General features: G+C 30.7%; 1 protein-coding gene across 1 annotated transcript in view; it reads right to left on the minus strand.

The window, feature by feature from the left end:
• The window catches only part of LOC135963160 (protein rogdi-like), a 71,063-nt gene that overhangs the window by 35,974 nt on the left and 12,674 nt on the right, over positions 1-22,415 (minus strand). The window contains exons 2-6 of the mRNA XM_065514931.1: positions 18,111-18,197; positions 17,563-17,710; positions 17,425-17,496; positions 17,143-17,277; positions 16,908-17,065 (exon numbers count right to left, since the gene is read on the minus strand). Of these exons, the coding sequence (XP_065371003.1) occupies positions 16,908-17,065; positions 17,143-17,277; positions 17,425-17,496; positions 17,563-17,710; positions 18,111-18,197 (600 nt within the window). The remainder of the gene's footprint in view (positions 1-16,907; positions 17,066-17,142; positions 17,278-17,424; positions 17,497-17,562; positions 17,711-18,110; positions 18,198-22,415) is intronic.

A 22,415-nucleotide genomic window follows, 5' to 3' on the forward strand; every position in this document is an offset into this window, starting at 1 on the left:
AGATCATATCTGTCAGTTCTATTATCTGATATCAGAAGTGGTATTTGATAAAAAAAAAAATAATATATGTAGTTATCTGATAACCATTTTATTATACATATTTCTTTAATTGTAATTATTCGAATATCACTATGCATAACCATTATTGCCTATTTAATTTTTTAATCATACATAATTTTATTTAAAATATCACTTACTTGCTTCTAAAACTCTTGTAACATATTATTAGTTATAATAAAAAGTATTATATTAAGATTGTGGGGAGATTCTCCAATTATATATGGATTTGTATATAAATAAAAATTACTGATCATGGTTTTTACTTTCCCAATTGGAAATATTTTCTATTCGTTTTGTAATTTTTATTTTTATAGTGCATCAAAATATAAACATTGCTTTTTTTTTTTTTGTTGAAAAATCAATAGGTTTACAACTAAATTATCATGCTTTGGTTGACATATACACACAATAATTTCTTAACATACCTATGCACTAACATAATTGAATTATTTTGTAATTAATTTTCACTTTCTTATGTTTGTAGTCATTTTAAAACATTTTTTGACTAAAATTGTATGCAAGTTTTAGTTTAGTATATTTGAAAAATATTGAAATTTTCATCAAAAACCAGTTAAAGGTAGTTTTTGGATTTGTATGGAAGAACTAAAGAAATTGTAGTAGTTTTTTAATCAAAAAACTGCATAAATTCATAAACTACTTGTTTTTCTTTTTATTTGGATAAATACATATATTTATTCAAAATATGTTTATAATTTACTTATATGATAACATATTGAAATATCTCATTGAATTTCTCTGCTATGGATAAAAAACATAATGTATGTCTAGATTATGGATCGAAGCTTAAGTGGTATGGTAGTGTAAGAGTATATAATAGTCTGATGATTATAAATAGTATGAATCGAGTATTTTTGTTGTATGAGATGGATATTATTACCCATATTCATAAACAAATTTTAAATTTAAACAATGTTTTAAATCAACATTTCCATGCAAAATTTGTTTTTAAAACTTTGTTTAAATTTAAAAATTGTTTATGAATAAGGCCTTTAGAGTGTAAATAGATTATAAAGTTAATATACAAAGGTATGGTTATGAAAATTGATATAAAGTATAAATATGTTATATTAACGGACTTAGATATAGGCATACAATAGATAAATAGAGATGAAGTTCTCAAACAATAATAAAAACTCTCTCTCAAAAAAAAAAAAAAAAAAAAATATATATATACATATATATATATTTTCATAGGCTTAGGTATTTTCATTTGATTTTAAAGCTACATTCTTCGGATTTTGTGGATTGAATTTCATATATTTTAGATTATCTATGGGTCCAGGTATATTATGAGTGCAGTGTAATTGTCAACTAAATTGAGTTTATGCTTAGTAAAGGAAAATAATGATTAGATTGCGGTAAAAGTAGTAGTAAATAGTAAACTTTAAATCGAGAATAAATGGGATATAAGGATTTTGTAAGTAAATATTAACTATAATGTGATTAGTCAGTTATTAGTTTTATTTTAGTGATTTGTAGAGTTGGATATGGCTTTATTTTGAGTGTTAATAATATTAATAATGTTAATAATGAGTGGAGTATTAATATAAATTAAAGAAATATTAGTTAGTTCAGTTGATGTGGATAATGAAAAGTACATTGATATTAGATTATAAGTATAGTTTAAATTTGCTATTTTATTAAAGTGTCGTTAGAACATGATAGAATATTACAGTGGTATGCGAGTTTTGGTAAATAGTAATATTTAACAAAATATGATCAGTGTAATGAAATTGAGTATTATTAAATTATTAGTAGATAATCGTAGATCAAATATGAGGTGGATAAAAATAGATTTTAAGTGTGTATAGATATTAGTACAGTTATATTATATGTTAAATATAAGTAAGATATGAGTTGGGTATATGAGTAGCATAGCATATTTTTGTAAAGTATAAATTGAGTATGAGGGATTATGTTTAAAATAAAACAAATATTAATGTAGGAAACGGCGTTGAAGTTCAGTTTAAGTATAATATGATCAGAATAAGTGGAATATTATGTGTTGATAATTTGTAGAGTATAGTATTAATAAATTGTAGTATTAATAAATGAGTATAGTGTTAATATTGATGTTATGAGTTTATGATTACATAAACTCATGACATCAAAAAGGAATGGATAGTCTTTAAAAGATCAAGCATTATTATTATTATTACTTGGGTCGTTGTAATATTAAAAATCATATTAGATGAAAATTAAAAATCTCTAAAAATTATTATTATCATAAATAACCATTTACATACTTAGATATGTAAAAACCTTAGATTTGGAAAATTTAATGTTTGGTTTTTTTTTAATACTTATTACGGATTTACTATACTCCCTTTCACGTAATTGGTAGTTAGTATAAAAAATATACATAATAGCCTATTCACACAGATTGTGCATATATTTTTCATCTATATATTATAATTAATGATACTAATTATAATATCGTAAAACCCTAATAATAGAAACGTAATATAGATAAATAAAAAAAAAAAAATTAATTGTAAAAATATCCATAGAAAATAGACAAAGTAAGTATTTTTCTTATTTCACGGGATTTCATAATTTTTTTTTTTTTTTTCAATAATTTTGTTTAAATATTACTTAGATAGAATCAAGAGGATAAATATACTATTTATAAAGAAAATATCATATAGAAAAATAAATTACAAATTGTTATATTATTTCCTATGTTGTTCTTTCTGATTAGCATAATAAGGTGAACGCTATTATATGTAGCTGTTTAGTTCTTCACATCATTTTTGGAAAATTGTAATTGAAAATTCATGTAGTTCATCTAATATAAAACAAATGTCTATAATAAAAAATAAATAATAGTTTTACCTTTTATATTATTGTTATTTACTGCTGTTTATAAATGGAGAACAGAGTAAATTTTATTGATACTTTTTTTATTTTTTTTTTTTAATCCATAAATGTTATCTAGAGGTGTAGAATCCAAAGATATGCGGTTTGTATACTTTTTGCTATTGATCTTAATCTGTAATTTCACAACCATTTGAAATATTAATATCCAAACTAATGAAAAAATAGTCCATACAATTAAACATTGTTTTATATAAAAGTCTGGATTATACCAAGAATCGTAAAACATACATATCGAAAACGATTGATGGTGTTAAAGAGTGAATATACTGAATAGACGCGTAGCATAACAGTTACCTTTTAAATAATTGTGCAGATTGTCTCTGATCATTTTGCATACAATAAAATATATTAACATATCTCATTTATAAGCATACATTTTCATATTTGAAGTACTCATATTTAGTTATGATAAAATATAAAACAAATGTACAAAAGTTATACAATCCGGATGAATAAATATAATACAAAATTCGAACTAAAAAGAGAAAAATCTAAAGAATACAACTCACCTTAAAGAAAAATCAAGATCGTGACAAGAATCATAAAACTAACATTTTGTGTGTAAAACAATCCTGAAACAGAACAAAAATATACGAAGAAGAGAAATTGTGATCGAACCCAATCCATCAATCGCAATTTAGCTCATCAAGCTCTTTAAAGGACTACAGGTAATAAATTCTAAAATCAATACAATGAAAATTGACCTTTAAATATTACCATCAAAATTAACCAGTTTTACTCTCCTACACAATTCCACTATCCTCCTCTAGTATCTCATATGCATTGACATTAAAATTGAATTTCGTCATCTCATTTCCAAGCATACATTATTAGTTCCTATTGCGATCCGGAGGTAAAATATCCATCAAAATTCAAACAATCGATGAAAAATCTAAAGAAAACAATAACAAGTGTCTTTAAGAAAATTGTGGATCGTGCCAAGAATCATTAAACAATAATTTTGTGTGTGTAACTACCATTAAAATAGAACAAGAATACTACAAAGGAAGGTTCTGATCTTACACATTGTAATATATGACATACTTATTATCTGTAGTTAATAAAGATGCTGCGAATGAAAATGTTAATTAATTATACATATATAAGAATTTCATAAATGAATATTAATTTATAAAGCAATGGAAAATTACCCTAACTAAAAAATCGGATTAAATGTGATCGTATTTTGAAGTGCGCACAAATCAACTGTACTCAATTATCCTTATGCTTTGAATTAAACATTGACAACCGTATTTATAACCAAAATTTAGCATGCATTTAACGAGCTATTTAAAATGTATTTCTTATCCACTCGCTAAACGAATGTTAACGAACAATAAAAGACTTGCTAAGTCTTTAAACAACAGCTGTCACAAAGTAAATTTGTTAATATACGTGAAACATATTATTCAACTTTTGTATGGGGTTAAAATAAAATTAATTAATTCCACATTTTGTTCTTTTTATGATTTGAGGGAAAACACTTAAATAGACATGTCAATAAGTACATCAGAGTTGATTTGATTTTTAAATAGTTCGCAATACATCATCACACTTTTCAGACTTGATTTTCGAATTGTTTATTGACTGCAAAAAATGCATTAGAAATAATCTCTTTTCTAGCTCTCTGCTAAGCCTAATCGTTCTACTAGTTAGCAGATCGTTGTGTGGCTAATTTTTCGTTATAGATACGGCCATGACTTTCCAAGCATGCGTATTCATGCATGCATTAAACAAATATGAAAACATGAAAATGGTGGAAACTATTCATGGGAAGCATTTCATCAACTGCTCAAGAACATGTAAAATATGCGAAATTGAATCAAATACATGCCAATGTATTAATTTTACTATATTTAAAATTAATAAATAAAGATATTTTTCATAAATGTAAAACTTTGTACAAAATTATTTTAGTTATAATACAACAAATATAAAAACCTAAAATAGTTAGAAATATTCAATAAACAGAAAAACCCACATAAATTCTAAAAATCTCATTCAAGAAATAAAAAAGGTATTGCAATTGGAAAATTTACCAAAAGAGATAGTAAAAACAATTTTAAAATTACAAAAAGAGAAAAACTTATAGAACACTTACAGTTATCCAATCAATTTGTGGTCTTGTAATAAACAAAGGCTGTAAATTTTCAATCAAACAATGATCACGTACTTTTAAATATTACCTGCATAATCAAATTATCTGTTTTACTCTCCCACACAATCTCACAATTATCTCTCAATCTCTCTCAACAATTCTCATTATCCAACTAGAATCCCATTAGGACAAGTAAGCGCTTTGTCACCCTACCGGCGGTATTCCAATTAGAAACAAGCGGCGGCATTCCTTTGATGTCCAAGATCCCCATTCCCTATCTACTAGAATATATTACCTTAGATCACATGGAAGAAACAACGTCAAAAGAATTCTTTTCAAATGAGAAATGCGACTCTTTTTACCTCCCACATCATGCAGTAGTTCGTCCCGAAAGCAAAACGACCAAAGTTAGAGTAGTGTTCAATGCGTCCCGTAGAACAAAATCTGGGTTTTCACTAAACGATGTTTTATACACAGGTCCCACACTGCAAGCAGATCTAATGACAGTAATAATAAATTGGCGGTTTTATAAATTTGTATTTAATGGTGACATACAAAAAATGTATCGTCAAATATTAATAGATCCAATAGACAGACCATTCCAGCGAATACTTTTCCAAAAGTCCCCCCGGGAGGCTGTCAAAGATTACCAAATGAAAACTGTTACATTTGGAGTCAATTGTGCACCGTTCCTTGCCATTAGAACTTTACTTCAATTGGCCTCAGATTCTCAAGATCAGTTCCCAAAAGCAGCAGTAATACTGCAAAAAGAAACTTATGTCGATGACATTCTTACTGGAGGTCATTCGATAGAAAGCGCATTAGAATCACAAGCTCAACTTATAAAAACGCTAGAATCCGCTGGTCTTTTACTCAAAAAGATCACTGCAAACAACTCCCAGTTGTTAACTTCTTTCCCCAAAGAAGATTTATATGATTCAGACTTTCTTAAATTCCACGACGCTAGTACAATGAAAGCTCTCGGCATTCGTTGGAACGCATTAACTGATTCCTTCAGTTATTATTTTGAGCCTATCCCTCAGGCATCACACATAACAAAAAGAAAAATCGTATCATCCGTTGCCAAGTTGTTTGACCCCGCTGGCTGGATCTCTCCAGTAGTTGTCAAAGGGAAAATTCTAATTCAACAGCTTTGGCTAGAAAAGATTGATTGGGACGATTTGGTAAGTCCAGATTCTCTCCGAATCTGGAATGAAATTATAAATGATTTACAAAAAATTCAAGAAATCCAAATTCCTCGTTGGATTCAGTTCACTCCCGTGGACAACATTCAAATACATGGGTTCTGTGATGCCTCTAAATTAGCCTATTGTGCTGCCATATACATCCGAATAGAAACGTCTTCCTCAGTCGTGTTCTCCAATTTGTTAGTAGCCAAAACTAAAGTAGCGCCATTAGCCTCAATCGCTCTACCTAGACTGGAACTTTCTGGCAGCGTTATGCTCGCAAAACTAGTACATCATACCATCACGTCACTTAACCTGTCTAATGCCGAAATAATTCTATGGTGTGATTCATCAATTGTCTTAGGATGGCTCGCAAAACCACCAGCCACTTGGAAAGAAATTTATGTGGCTAATCGTATTGGACAAATTCATACGCTACTTCCAAATGCAAAATGGCGTCATGTACCAACACACTGTAATCCTGCTGACCTAGGCTCAAGAGGTTGCAGACCTCAGGATCTCATCGGTAACACTCTTTGGTGGCATGGCCCTGCTTGGCTAATAAATCCAAAAACTGAATGGCCACGGAATAACCCATTAAATTCGTTTAAATCTTATGAAAAAAGTTCCAATAATGTTATAGAAAAAGGAAACTTACAGGTTCCCACCAGTAGTTTTCATATTTCTCTTCTCCCTGAAGATATACTTAAAAGATTCTCATCTTATACTAGAGCTTTAAGAGTTTTAGCCTACGTCTTTCGATATATAAGACGATTTAAAAGTTCGTTCGCAAATAAAAATTTTCCTTTACAACATCATAATACTGAACTTGGTCAAGAAGAAATTAAATCAGTCAAATCCAGACTAATAATGCTTGCTCAGAAAAGGTGCTATCAGATAGAATATGATGCTCTTTTAAAATCCGAGCCAATTCCAAAAAATTCTTCCTTATTTACACTCAATCCATTACTAGACCAAGAAGGTATTTTAAGAGTTAATGGTCGATTAGCCAACTCCTCACTACCCTTTAAGGAACGATTCCCAATAATATTACCACGAGATTCCCGACTTTGCGAATTATATCTATTACATTTACACGAATTTCTAGCTCATGGTGAATGCAGTCTAATGTGTCGCATGATACAAACGGAATTCTATATCTCTCGTCTAAAACTTCGGGTAAAAAAGGTAATCAGATACTGTAAGACATGCATCATATATAAAAAACAAGCTTGCTCACAAATCATGGCAGCTCTTCCTCCTGATCGCTGTACATATTCGTTCCCTTTTAATATTACAGGCATTGACTTCGCAGGTCCCTTCGAACTAAAAAGTTCCACTCTCAGAAGAGCAGCTATTGTAAAAGGCTATGTCTGCGTTTTTGTATGCTTTGCCACAAAAGCGATCCATTTGGAACCTTGCTCAAGCCTGTCGACTCCAGCTTTCCAAGCAACATTTTCTCGTTTTATAGGACGAAGAGGTCTTCCACAGAGAGTAGTTTCCGATAACGGACGCAACTTCTTTGGCGCAAACCGAGCTCTACGTCGAGAATTCACCACATTCATCAACACCACTTCCCAAGATATAGCGCAGAAGTACATTTCCCATGGCTTTGACTGGTCGTTTATTCCCCCACAGGCTCCTCACATGGGAGGCCTCTGGGAAGTGGCAGTTAAGAGTTTTAAATTCCACTTAAAACGAGTGGCAGGAGCATATCGCTTCAATTTTGAAGAGTTCACAACTTTATTAGCAAGAATTGAAGGAGTATTAAATTCTCGACCGATTTCCTCTTTATCTGAAGACCCTAGCGATCTAACTGCCTTAACCCCCGGACATTTTCTTCGAGGTGGTCCAATTATGTCTTTCCCTGAACAAACAAATGATAATTTATCTCTAATTAACCGATGGGAAAAACTCAAAGCTATCCATCACAAACTTTCCCTACAATGGAAAGAAGAATATTTGAAATCAATGCATAAACGTTATAAATGGAAGTTTTCCACTCCCAATTTAAAATTAGGCGACTTTGTGGTAGTAATGGATGATCTTTTGCCCCCTTGCGAGTGGCGTCTCGGACGCATTGAAAAAGTTCATAGTGGGTCAGATCATCACGTACGGGTAGTAGACGTTCGGACACAAAATGGGACTATAACTCGTGCCATAACAAAATTATGCTACTTGCCCTATAATAATTCATAAACCACTTAATATTTCTCATAATTATTTGGTTGGCGGCAAGTAGAAATTAAAATGTAAAATTAATCTTACATACAATTTTTCCCAAATATCTCTCATATGTTTCAGATATATATTCATTTATCAACTTTCCATAGTCCACCTCACTTATATTTATTTTATTTCCAGCATGCCAAATCAACGTCCACGCAACCCAGCAGTTCATCAATGCCAACTGTGCTACCGCTACCACTCCCTCCGATTCTGTCGGAGCTTCCTAGCGATGGGGCCAACTCAGAGAAGTCAGGTGGCACGCAGTCTTAGGTACTGCGTCAACTGTTTGGCCCGGACTCATGTCGTAGCTGAGTGTGACAGTAGTGACACCTGTCTATACTGCCAAGAACTGCACCATACTCTGCTACATCCAAATAGACGCAGTCGCACAGTGCACGAACGCCTGGGAGAACGGCCTAGCAACAATTGCTCACCCATCCGAAGTAGGATGTCCGTAGTGCGTGCAACAACAATACGTAGAGTACGCTCCAACACTCCGGGCCACACCGCAAGAAACGGCAACAACTGCACCCGACGCCGCCATACCAACACCACCAACATCAGACACAACACCATCCGCCGCCGCAATCGCAACATCAACCGCAACAACAATCGCAACCGCAACACCAGTCGCAACATCAACCACAACAACATCCACACCCAACCACCGGCTCCAAATCAACGTATCCTTTCCGAGGCAATCCGTTCATTAGCCGTGGTCCTATGCGCTTCATCCTCCAAAAACTAATTTGCAGAAGTGCAACGAGGGGCGCCATGTATAAATTACCAAAATGTTGTTTTAAATATTGAATTTTGTTTTTATATTAATAATGAATTATATGAATTGAATTATATATATATTGAATTGTATTTAGTATTTTAATTAGTTATAAGTTTATTATTGAATTCTGTTTCTTTATTTTCTTTTAATGAAAATCGCAATATATTTACAGAACACAGAATTAACATTGTATAAAAAATCTATGTTAAACTTAACGAAAAAGAATTAACCGTTATAACGTTGTGAAAAAAAGCCTTCAAGGCATAAAACATAAAATAATAAAATTAAGTTTCAACACATCATCCAAAGGGTAAGCATCTCTTGCTACAATAAATAAAATCTCTTTTATTTTAAAAACTAATTCCTTTTGGTTTTTTATTTTCTCATTTTTCCCTTTTTCTCAAGCAACAAATCCTCATCAACTTATAATTTCTCATTGCTGAGAAATTATAAGTTGCAAAAATATTTATTTAAATAAATAAATATTTATTAAACAATTTCCCTAGTTGTACAGCCATTATGCCATACAGAGTCAAAGGCTGATTTAATGTCAAGAAGAACCATTCCTGTTGATTTTCCATTTTCGAAATCATTTTTAACTAGTTTTTTAATTTTAAGTAATGGTTGGGATGTATTGTGTTGTCTTCTAAAACCAAATTGGTTAGTAGGAAAAATATTATGTGAATCAACATAGTTCAATATTTTCTCTTTAATTATCTTTTCCAATATTTTGCTGGTTGTTGGTAATAGACTAATAGGTTTGTAAGACCCCGGAGATTCAGCAGGTGTTTGGTTTAGGTATTGCTATTGTTTTAGACTTTTTCCATTGTTTTGGAAAATAGCATAGCTTTAAGCATGCATTAAATATATTTGTAATATATTTGATTCCTTTTTTTGGCAGATTTTTTAAACATCTGTTATTAATTTCATCTATACCAGGTGATTTTTTATTTTTCAACATCTTAATAAAATTGGAAGTATTTTCGGCAGATATGTAATAACTCTGGGATATGTTATTTATTTCAGTATGTCTTATACTATTTACGGCATTATTAACATCAAATATAGTTTCGTCATCACTAAGATGGTTTGAAAAATTGATGTTTAAATAAAACGTGTCTGCTAATATATTGCATTTTTCCTCTAGTGTACTGTATATTCTAGAATTTTCTTTAAGCAAAGGAAAATTTTTGTGTTTTCTTTTTAATATTTTTGATAAATTCCAGAACGGCGCAGAATATTTATCTAACGTAGAAAGCATGCTATTCCACGATTTGTTATTATATTTAATAATTTCATTTATGATAACCTTGTTTAGCCGAGTCATTTGCTGGTGATCATTTATATCCCTATATCTTTTCCAATTTCTTCTATAGATGTTTCGATATTGGATTAAAATTTTTATACCGTTTGGCAATTTCTTGTCAGGTATAATTTTTTTGCTTTTTGGTACACTATGATCTATTGCTGCAGATATTGTGTTGTTGAAATACAAGATATAATCAATTTCAGAAGTACTTAATACTTCTGTAAAGTTTGGTTGAAGAGGTAGATTTCTATTTATGTGTCGAGCACATTTAGTCCAATTTGCTTTATTTAAAATTATATGTTGTATTTTCAATTAAATTAAGACTCAAATTTATATTTCCCACTACTGGGAGGTGGTCGGAGCTTAGGTCGTTTATCACCTTTATTGAGGATATTATTTGTGGGTTATTTGTTATGAAAAAGTCTAACGTAGATAGTCGCCTTCTTGGATCAGCTGGTATATATGTACTTTCAAAGGGATAGACGATTTCCAGATGATTTGGTTGAATTTTTTCATAAAGGATATTACCCCAACAATTATTTTTATGACATCCCCAAAAACGATTTCTGCAATTAAGATCACATCCAATAATATATTTACTGTTTACATTTGTTAACATACGCAGGTCAGAAATAAACATTTGTTTACTATTAGAGTTTACCCTTAAACCACCAGGGAAATAACATGAGTATAGATGTAAGAATTCATTTCCAAATAAGATTTTAACTCCTATATGCTCAATTAGTTTACGGTCATATCTGTAGCAGTTAAAGTTGTTGTGTCTAATAGATATTTTATCATTTAGCCAAGTTTCACAAAGAAGATAGATATCAATTTTGTTTATGAACTGAAAAAGTTCAACCTTTTTTAAACGAACACCACGAGCATTCCATAGAGCCATTTTCAATATATTGTTGTTCATCGTGAGAGAAATTTGAATGCGAGACTAGTTATTACCTCAAATTGGTCAGCTCGAGACTTACATTTGCTCAAATTGTTAATGAGATCAACAGGTAATGTTTTTTATTCCTCCAGAGAAGAAAGATTTTCATTATTATTCTGGGTTGATGGTAACGTATTTCCCCAGGGATTTGGGTTGGTCGTTACATTCTGATTTAATGTATTTGGGAAATTAGTAGTATATTCTGTACTACTATTATTTAAATAATTACTTACAGGTCTGGAAACCCTTCTTGGCGGAGAGCGCTGCTTAACTCCAATATATGTTGCTCTGTTTGGACATTCTGGTGACATAGCCTGATGGGAACCTTTACAGTTTGCGCATTGAATGACATTTGATTTGCATTCCGCAGTCCTGTGGTTACCGGCACAATTTGCACAGTAGGTTTTGACGTTGCACCTGCTAGAACCGTGGCCAAACATCTGGCAGTTGTAGCATTGTGTTATTTTAGATCTGTTTGGTTTCTGGTACTCCCACCTGACTTTTATATAATTAATTGAGCAATAATTTTGTCTCAATTCTTTCAATGAAATTGATTTCCTCTCAAAATAAACAATAAAAATTACAATTTCACCTCTATTTTCTTTTTCTCTGGAGACAATTTTGACATCTGTACATTTTAAGCCTTTAGCAAGGAGATCATTTTTAAGTACAGCTGGGTCATTTATCCAATCCTAAAAGTACAGCTTTGAAATGTTTCTCATTTTTATTAGCATACGAAAAGAATTCAAAATCACAATTTTGTTTCAAAGATTTACAAAAAATATCATAAGGTCTGTTCATTTACTTTCCCAGTAAATACTTGCAACGAGAGAATAAAATCAAAATTTACAAAATTAGTCTCTTAAATTCTCAAAAATAGTAAAAAGTAAATGAACGCTTTTCCAGTAACAATTGTTTTATACACACTATTTCCTTATTTTATTCCTTTTAAAATGTATAAATACTCACATTTTCTTCAATTTTATTGAAAATTTTTTTGTTTTGGCATCTTTTCACCAGAAAAATAAAATTTTAAATAAATAAATAATAACACAAAACATATATAATACAAGCTGCTAACTATTACGAGTTCAAAATAGAACTTGTAATAGTTTGCAACGAGAGAACACTCTCTAAAATTTATACGCTCTGGATTTTTTCTCTAATTGCAAGTTTTTGAGTTAATGAACGCTTTTCCAGTAACAATTGTTACTAACTAGTAACAACTTTTAGTTATTGAACATAGCTATAATCAGTTTTCTTTGACCAGAAAACTTTCAAGCCAATAGACATTTTTCGAATCGAATAATCGGTTATTTTTAATATTCTCATCAATTCGTGTACTTGCTCTATTTTACACTTTTTTACTATGGTTAGAGGTGGTATTTTTTCTTTAGCAACATCATCGATAACAATATCATCATCATCGTCATCAATTGTTTGTAGGGGAGCATAATAATTTTGATTTCCAACTCTCTGAGAAGAGGTTGGTTTATTTGTTTTACTCATTTTGCTCATTAGGCAGCACAGAATATACAGAAGTGTCAAATTTGACGTTTAAAAAACGCCAAATCAGATGTTAGGGCAGTTCTCATAAAAAGAGATAGCAATATATATTGTACTACAATATCAGTGATGTGTTAAAGCAGAGGTTCGCAAAAATAAATCCTCTCACCAATACACTTACTCTCACCAACACATTCAATTCTTCATTTTATTCAGTGCACCTACAAACACACAAATACAAAAACTGAAAAAATAAAGAAAAAGTCATACACCACTGCTCAAGGCGAATCTATAGAAGGTGACGACAGAAGAACAGCTGATTATTTTTTTAATCAGTTGTTTAGACAAGTGAACTGTCAATTCACTTGTGTTTGTTGTGGCGAAAAATGTTGTTATATACTTTTTTAAGAAGTCTTTACGTAGCCCGAAAAAAAACCCTATTTTTCCCTACGCGCTCAAAAGATTGTCTCTACAAAAATACCTACAACTTTTAAATGATAATTCGTATATCAATGCAAATAATACCCTTTGTGTTTGATGTATTTTATATATATATGGGGGATTTCACGTCAAGTTAACCAACTTTTGAAACCAAGGTTAGTCCTATAGGATAGTAGTTTAGACACAATTTTTCAACAATATCGGTCAAGAACTCTCTGAAAATTTGACATTTTGGCCATACAGGTGTTATTTCTCATCCCTGTAACTTATTGCCTATTGTTCATAGCAAAATTTGTCCTAAATAATTTAGAACTATTTCTTCAATCTTTCGAAAAAAAATTAAAAAAAAAAAATATTTTTGATTTTTTTTTTTTGCAAAATCAAAATTTTTTTTGACTTTTTTTCTCAAAAGAAAGCCTTGGTATTTTCCTCGAATAACTTGTTGGTCGCTTAGTGGGATGCGAGTTGGATATCTATCAAAATAAATGTTTTGTAACTCAAAACATACAAACGTACATACAGTGAGCCTCAAAAGTGATTAAACACCAAAAATTATTTGATTTTTTTTAAGATAATGAAAATCCTAAAATCTATCCATCGATTAAATTTTAAAAGTTTCGGTTTGATGCAGATTGAGTTGAATAATAGATTCAGTCCTGAAAAAAGAAGATTTAAGTCGGAATATAATGATTTTTATGATCTTAAAAAAATCAAAAAAATCACTGGTCTTTTTGTTTTTGGTACTTTTGGGTTTCCTCAAAGCGTGTCGAGGAGTCTGAAGAATACGAAGAGTTCATTCTGCTGAATATATGTATTATATTATATACATATAAATATAAAAAAACAATATTTTACAAATCTACTATAAAATCAAAGCTGAAATGGCGGCAAGCGATCATTCAAAGACATTTGATATTTTGTAATATTGCCGAATCAAGAATTTTATTAGTATGTAGCAGTGATGCCAAGTGTAGGGAATTTTCCCTTTTTGTTGGGATTTTTTCCCAAAATTTCACATGTAGGGAAAAGGGAAAGATTTTTTACTTTTGTCGAATTGTAGGGATTTTTTGCAATGGCAATTTAAAACTACATATTATGTATTTTCCAAATGTAAAATTAAAAAAACATAAAATTTGTTTAAGCATATCATTAGAAATTCGTAAATCTGGTATAATATGAAGTAAGTAATAATGTGGCATCTTTAATATTATCACCGCTTTCAAACTACATACATATATAGTGATTATCTCAAGGCGTATTAACTTACTCAAGCACTCTCCTTGTTAATACGCCTTGGCTTCTCCTTTTTACAGTATTTGAAATTTCCTTAAAGAACTAGCTACAAGAGTAGATTCTACAATAAATTTTGTTTTGAAGTAAACACATTTTTTTACATACATACGTACTAAGAAATAAATGTCATAAATTAAAACAACAAATTTTAGAAAAAATGTCCGATTCGTCTTCTGATAATGATGGAAACAAAGTAAAGAAATACTGCTCAAGTTGGTTGAGAAACGAGAAGCTAATGGGATGGCTGGAGCCGGTCAAAGATGACGACTTTAAATGCAGATACAAATGCACCAAAAAATCTTTCAAAAACAAAAACCCGAACAATTGATTCTCTTTTTGGCAAGCAAGTCCTGGAAGAACCCCACATCATTGGTTTTTCCAGGACTTGCTTGCCAATTTCAAAATCCGATTAAGCCTTTTTTTTTGATTGAACACAACTTAGCTGTTCAAAAAAGAAAAAAGTAGTGTAGGGAAAAAAGTAGTGTAGGGAAAAAAGTAGTGTAGGGAAAAATGTAGGGAAAAACAAAAGTGAGTGTAGGGAAAAGAAGGGATTTTTATTCATAAGCGTAGGGATTTCTGAAAAAATCTCCTGGCATCACTGGTATGTAGTCACAGATAACAAAAGGGATGCGAAATTAATATATTTTTCCCACATTATTGAAAAGTCCCTACATTTTAATGATTTCAACAAATCTGTCATTTTTTCCCTACGGCCATTTTTTTAGCAGAAAATCCCTACGAATATGGATTTTTCCCTACGTATAACATCACTGCGTTGAGTGGACAACGACTACTAAAATGTAAGAGCATAAGAATACGTGTGATTTTATTTTCCACAATTGTGGTATGGGCTGCGCATTACTGTGTTAAAGCAAAACGCTATATACAACACGAATTTGGTAGACAAAGAAATGTGAACAAAACAAACAAATAAATTTGTAAGACAATTTTTTCGTAGTCTGTGGCACAAAATTTTTTAAAATGGAAAATTATAAAAATGTGTGTATTGTTTACGTGTAAATTTAAATGAAACAAAATTCTTGGTTGTTTTTTACGTTTACAAAATAAAACTCCACACGTACAATGGCAATTAAAAGTGAAATATTACAAAAATAAATAATTGCATCAAACTAAATCGGAAAGAAATTGAATTATTGCGGCAGAAAATTAAGACTAAAACAAAATGAAAAGGGCAGTTACTAAAAATGAAACAAATATAGAACTATATTATTTTCTGTCTCGTGACGCCTCTGTATACTTTGTGGTAGGCAGTAACATCTTCATCACAACGCGCTCGTTTAGTAATTTTGTATTAATTTGTTATTGTTTGAAACAATGCAAATGTAACTGTTTTTTATAAAAATAAGAAAAACACTTTGTAAATTTGTAAACACAACTTAACACCACAAGTGCACTGAAATGAAACTCTATTATAAAAAAACAGAAATTTTCGATTATTTCGGTAACGTTATTTTAACGGTAATTGCAGTTATTTCGGCACTGATTGTCATCCTGAAACGTTATTTTAGACGTAACGGTAGCCAACCTTTATATAATAAGTATTTGGACGTTCAAAAAGAATTTTGAAATATACAAAAATAAAAATTACTCATAACTCTTTTTGTAGGCGTACAGACGATAAATGTGGTTATACCTATTGTATTTAAAAACGGAATGGTTGTGGTAGTGCTAAACAAACATATATGTACATTAGGGACATAACTATTGACAATTTTTGCAAATTGGCATAGCATAGTCGAAAAGAGCATTAAAAAATATAAAAAACTACGGTATTATTTTTTCGCGGTTGTTAAAAAAGTTCACGCACCAAACGCAATAAAGTTTTTCATGAAATATTTTCAATTATTTTGAAACACAATATATTTTATTTTAATAGTAACTGCGGACATACTTTAAAAGATTATTTTTAAATAAGGGAAGTATCCCTCACACTTGCAAAAAAGAAATGAAATAATTTATATAATTTTGCAGAGAAAAAGAAGTTTGGTTTATTTTAGAAATTGGTGTTGGTGCGTGATGTTTTTGATTCCAAATGATCTAAAAAAATTATTTTCATTACTTATACAACATTGGCCAAAATTAGTTATATGCCTAATGTATATGTATGTACACAGTATTTATGCATGTAGTGTACTTACTTAAAGTGATACGAATCATCAACGTCATCAATATGATTAATGGCCTGCTGCAAATGATTGGCAGCGTCTTGTACTTGTTGCAATTTCCATGGGGAATCTTGTGTAATAGAGGTGCGTTGTATTTGATGAGGTGGCTTTGATAACTTAAAGCTAATATCCTAAAAATGTACAGCAGCACGAGTAATACCAATTTATCAGCTCAAAAATAATAATAAACTTGTATGTATGTACTTACCGCCTTTGTTATAGTATCACCAGTTAAAGTTAAGATAGCCTTTAGCTGATCGGGCGGTTGTACAGAGAGTATAAATTTTTCAGTCTTTTTACCTTCGTTTTCATATAAAGGAACAGGAAATCGATGGGCACATTCCTTTTAGAGTGCAGCGATAACCCAACAAAGACCAACGAAAATAAAAACAATGTCATTATGGTTGTTAACTTACAAAGGGGAGGTGAGCGTTGATAGGGAAAACAAAAGAAGTGATAACATTTTATTATATATTTTCCTTCAACTTACAATGAGTGTCAATTTTAATTTTTTTAACAAATGATGCACCTCCTCCCTTAGCACCCATTCAAACTCCATTTGCTAGAAGACACATATGTTTATTAAAAAATACTAGCACATTTTTAATTGCACAAATGAAAAATTTACCAAATTCTTGGCCTCCTGCTTTTCTCCTTCCATTTTTCTTAAACTATTGTTTTGGTTGTAATCATAGTCTTCATCAGGGTTACCAGATGCTGGTATTTCACCCCATTTCGGTGTTTTCATTTGCAAAATAGAAGAGTTGTCTGGGTATCTGCAATAACGAATAAATTTACATACAGATGTACTGTGTTTTTTTTTTGTTTAGAAGTGAATGACAAAAGATAATATGAAAGAAAATACATACCCAAGCCGAATTTATACAAGGTGGAGTCAGTCAAACAGCTGATAATTTTTTTTTTCGCTTTTTGGTTTTAACAGTTGTCAAAGCTTGTTTTTATATTTAAATATCTACATATTCTAATCGTATTAACAAAATATTTATTTTTTACATAAATAAGTAAAGCCCTCACTATTCAATTATCTACACTACATTAAGTTTTAATACATATTTGTTTATTTTTTCATTTTTGTTTTTTTGACATTTGTTAAGACCAATTGTTGTTGTATTTGTAGAACTGATAGCACCTTGTATAAATTCGCCTTGTACATACCTTTCAGATGCTTCTATTTCTGGCACAGGCGCTAGATGGCGCATTTGTTTGCGGTTTGTGTATGGGCTAAATGACCAATTTCCAGTACTAATCAGAAAAATAAAAGAAATAAACAATAACATAGTTACATACAATGTTGACAACATGCATCCATAAAAAGCTTTTAATTTTACTAATTGCTTGTGCAAAATTTCTTCAAATTAAATTTCGTGATATTCATATCACGTCTTTTGGTTTTAATATACATTTAAATAAAAATGACACTAATATTTTAAAACATTTAAAGTTCCCATGTTAACAAATAAGTACAGGGTAGAGTAGAATCAGCTACATGGTTTGAATTCTTCATAACTTTTTTTTTAATTTTTTTCTGCATTTTATGAAAAAGACTTGGGAAATTGATAGAATTTTGTCATGATAAACGTGAAAATGGTTGACAAGATAAAAAATTATCAGGTATAGTCCCCATCATTTATTAGTATTATTATTGCTTCGTTATGACAAAATTGTTAGTGCTTTTGCTCAGACAACTTTGTCTTGACAACAAACGCCATTAATTGTTATGATAATTATTTGTCAAGTATAGAGCGGGGGTAATCCAAAGGTGGAGCAGAATGAGCTATATTGTTTGAATCATAGAGCGGAAACCATAGAGAATAGACATAGAGCGGAAACTCTGCTGTCAAAGACCTAACTCAGTTGTCAGTTGACAGCTCTATGTCTATTCTCTATGGCTTCAATCAAAGTATACCAAGTAGTCCAACTCTCAATTTTTTAAAATTACTCTCTCACATATACGTGTAGCGCAAGGTATATTAATTATAAGGTAGTGTTATCAGACCAGCTGATCGTTTTTTGCTACTATGTTCATTTTTCGCCGTAGTGCATTATAAATGTCAAACTTTGTACATTTTGTAAATGTCAAACTTTGTTTTGCTGTTAAATTCGTTTATGTTTTAAAACCAATAATAATACTACAGGAAATTAGTTTTATTTTTAAAAACATCAAATTAAATTACAAACAGATTCAAATTTATAAACAGTTTTTGTTTAACAAAAATTCGCTTTGATTTATTTGTGTGCTGTTTTTGACATATTTCCCTGCCGCCAATTCGCCTTCAAATGCAGGCACAATGTCAAACTACATATAAAAAAAATATAACCAATTCGCTCGGTATTCTGAATTCGCCGATGACACTACCTTATAATTAATATACCAAGGCGTATTTAACAAGGTGACAGCAGTGGCGAATTGAAATAAATACAGGCGAATTCACTTATTTTTTATATATAGAGTTTGACATACGAGCGTACGGGCGGATATTTATTATATATGTAGTTTGACATTTGTGCGTGCTATTTCTATAATCAGCTGTGCTGCCGATGGCACATTATTAAATGCACCTTGTAATATACCTTGGGTTAGGGCAGGGCACACTAAGAAAGGTGACTGCGATGAAACAGCTGATTATTTTTTTTATTCAGTTTGAATTGTCAATTCACTTGTGGTTGTTGTGGCGAAAAATACAACAAACCCAAGAGCAAAAACAACAACAGGCAACTTTGACAGTTCACCTACTTTTTAACAAAAACAAAGTACCTATGTAGTTTGACATTTGTGCGTGCTATTTCTATAATCAGCTGTGCTGCCGATGGCACCTTATTAAATGCACCTTGGCATTTGACTAGAAAACGAGAGGTTATGTGCAGCGTTGCCACTCATAAAATATTTTTCCTACCAAATTTCTAATTAAAAACTACCAAAACCTACCAAATTTAAAATATTTTAGAAATGCTATATGGATTCGTTTCAAAATTAATAGTTAACTTAAAATTATATTATTGCTGCTATAAAATTACCCAGAGGAAGAAAGTTATTTAATAACACTACAATCATAAATATGTTAAAATCGTTCAGTTTTCGAGATTTTATTTTCGAGTCGATTTAACGATGTCCTTCAGCACGTCTGTCTGGCTGGCTGTCCATGTATTTCACATAGCCCCATATAAATGTCCTCCAGAAATAAGACATTATCCGTCATAAATGCTTGATTTATATAGATATTAAATAACATTTTTGCAAATAAATTACACCTAAAAATTCAATTCATAATTGACCATAGCTCCCATATAAGGCCCACTTCCGAAAATTACTTAACGAGCATTAAAATCCTAAAATTGTTGGTATCCCGAAAAAATTCAACACAAATAAGTTTCATATAGAAATAAATTAATCGTCCTAATTTCCATATGTAATTGGATATTTAAAGTGTCAGATGAAACTGAAATATTGAAGCAGAGTTTGTCCTCTTTTACAATACAGAAATTGAAAGGCAGACATTTTTCTCATTCTCTTTTGAACTAACCTAAACCTGTGTAATACACACTGTACCTCTTCAACACCTCGCCTTCAAACTTCGTCTGTCTACCTTTCAATTTCTGCATTGTAAACGTAGACTATAACACATATTATTATAAAATAAAAGTTTTGAGAGCCCTTTGGCATTTTTTGAACTCAACACTACTAAATAAATACACATTTACCTGACTAAACTAAATATTTAAGAAAATGATATCTTCATATTTTGCAAATATGTAGTTTTATTATTTTGGCATAATATAAGTAGTTTTTTCGTTATTATTTCAATTATTTTGTTCTTAAAAACACTTATGTATTCAGAAATATCGTAGCCTACCAAAATACGACAAATATCGGAACAAACCAACCAAACTACCAAAAGTCAATTTGTTAACTTGAAACTACCAATTTTGGTCCAATTGGACCAAAGCGGCAACGCTGGTTATGTGTTCAACCCCGCTCTCAGAAAAATTTATTTTTTCTTTTTTTCTCAAATGCTGGAGTATTTTCACTATTGAATTTAATAGTGAAGTGTTATGCAGAGTGTGCCAATCGGCCACTTGCAATGACATCCCCGTGTTAAATTCACCTGTCAATAACGTTGCGAGTGGGTTGAGAATTCACTAGTAGTAGTTCTTAGTGGCCAACGAATTCGACGTAGCGGAACTAGTACAATGAACTGCAGGGCTCTTATTTGTACTGCTCTCTAAGAATTATTATTAAGAATTACATGTGAGCAGTGTTGCCTCTATCTAACCTCTATATGAAATACCTGACTTAAATATATTTTTTTAAATAGTGGCATAGATTTTCAAATATTACACTTTTGCTGTGTTTTTGCTGAACATTTTTCATTTTACTTATCTTATTTGCGTTACTGGCTACAGCATGGAAACTATTTTTCATTTTTATAAAATACATTTTTAATGAAATTTTTTATAAATAAAAAGAATTGAATTGAAATATCATTGTCTCATGTAAATACAGCTTTTTACAGATGTATGTATGCATACGACATTGGTAGTTTTAATTAGAGTATTTTTAATGAAATCTAAACCAATAGCAAAGGTTGAACCTAGCTAAATATTAAAAATAAACATTCTTGTTTAGAATTTTCGGAATACAACATTTTATTTATCCTCAATAAAGATAAAAAGAAACATCCATCACAATTATTATACTAAAAAGACCAGTTTAATGGTAAAAAATTAAAAGGAAAAACTCCAAAAAATAGGGTATATAACGTGAATATAAAATAAAAAAAAATCGATATTTCGAAAACGCGAGCTGACTGAAAAAACAAGTGTAACATAGTACTGTGAGTTCATCAACTCGTACAAAATGTAGTTGAAATTTCCGGCACCAAAATGTCTGTTCCGCTGGTGTAATTAAACCAATATTGGGAACTCATTTACTTACATCCCTAAATCACAAAAAATCTTTAAAACAATTACTCTTACTCAAATCTTTTGGCTTAAATTGCCAATCGCGATAGATATAATTTGTTTATGAAAACTCACATGTAGGATTATACACCTACAACAAGGATTAACACAAACCGATGTCGAAACATTTTTTTTAGAGTACACCACCATTAGTCTTAATTATACGATCTCGTTAGGATCGTATATTAAATATTGAAAAATATGTCTATAACAAAATGTTTTGAAAAAAGTAACCAAAATGAAAAATAAATACACACCTACACATCCGGAAAAAAATAACCAATTTTGGTTATAAATAACCAAAACGACAACACAGCATTTTCTACATCATCATTTACTACGTTTATACGCACGGCTTATTCGCAAATAAAAATATTGCAATTAGAAAAAAATGCCGCATAAACAGTGAATTAATTTTTTATTTGCGAATAGCTAACTCACGAAAACAATTCCTGATTAACGACACTATTTGCAAATAAGATTTTAAGCATTGCCATATGT

The sequence above is a fragment of the Calliphora vicina genome, unplaced genomic scaffold (assembly GCF_958450345.1).
Source record: "Calliphora vicina unplaced genomic scaffold, idCalVici1.1 scaffold_18, whole genome shotgun sequence".
Classification (NCBI taxonomy): domain Eukaryota; kingdom Metazoa; phylum Arthropoda; class Insecta; order Diptera; family Calliphoridae; genus Calliphora; species Calliphora vicina.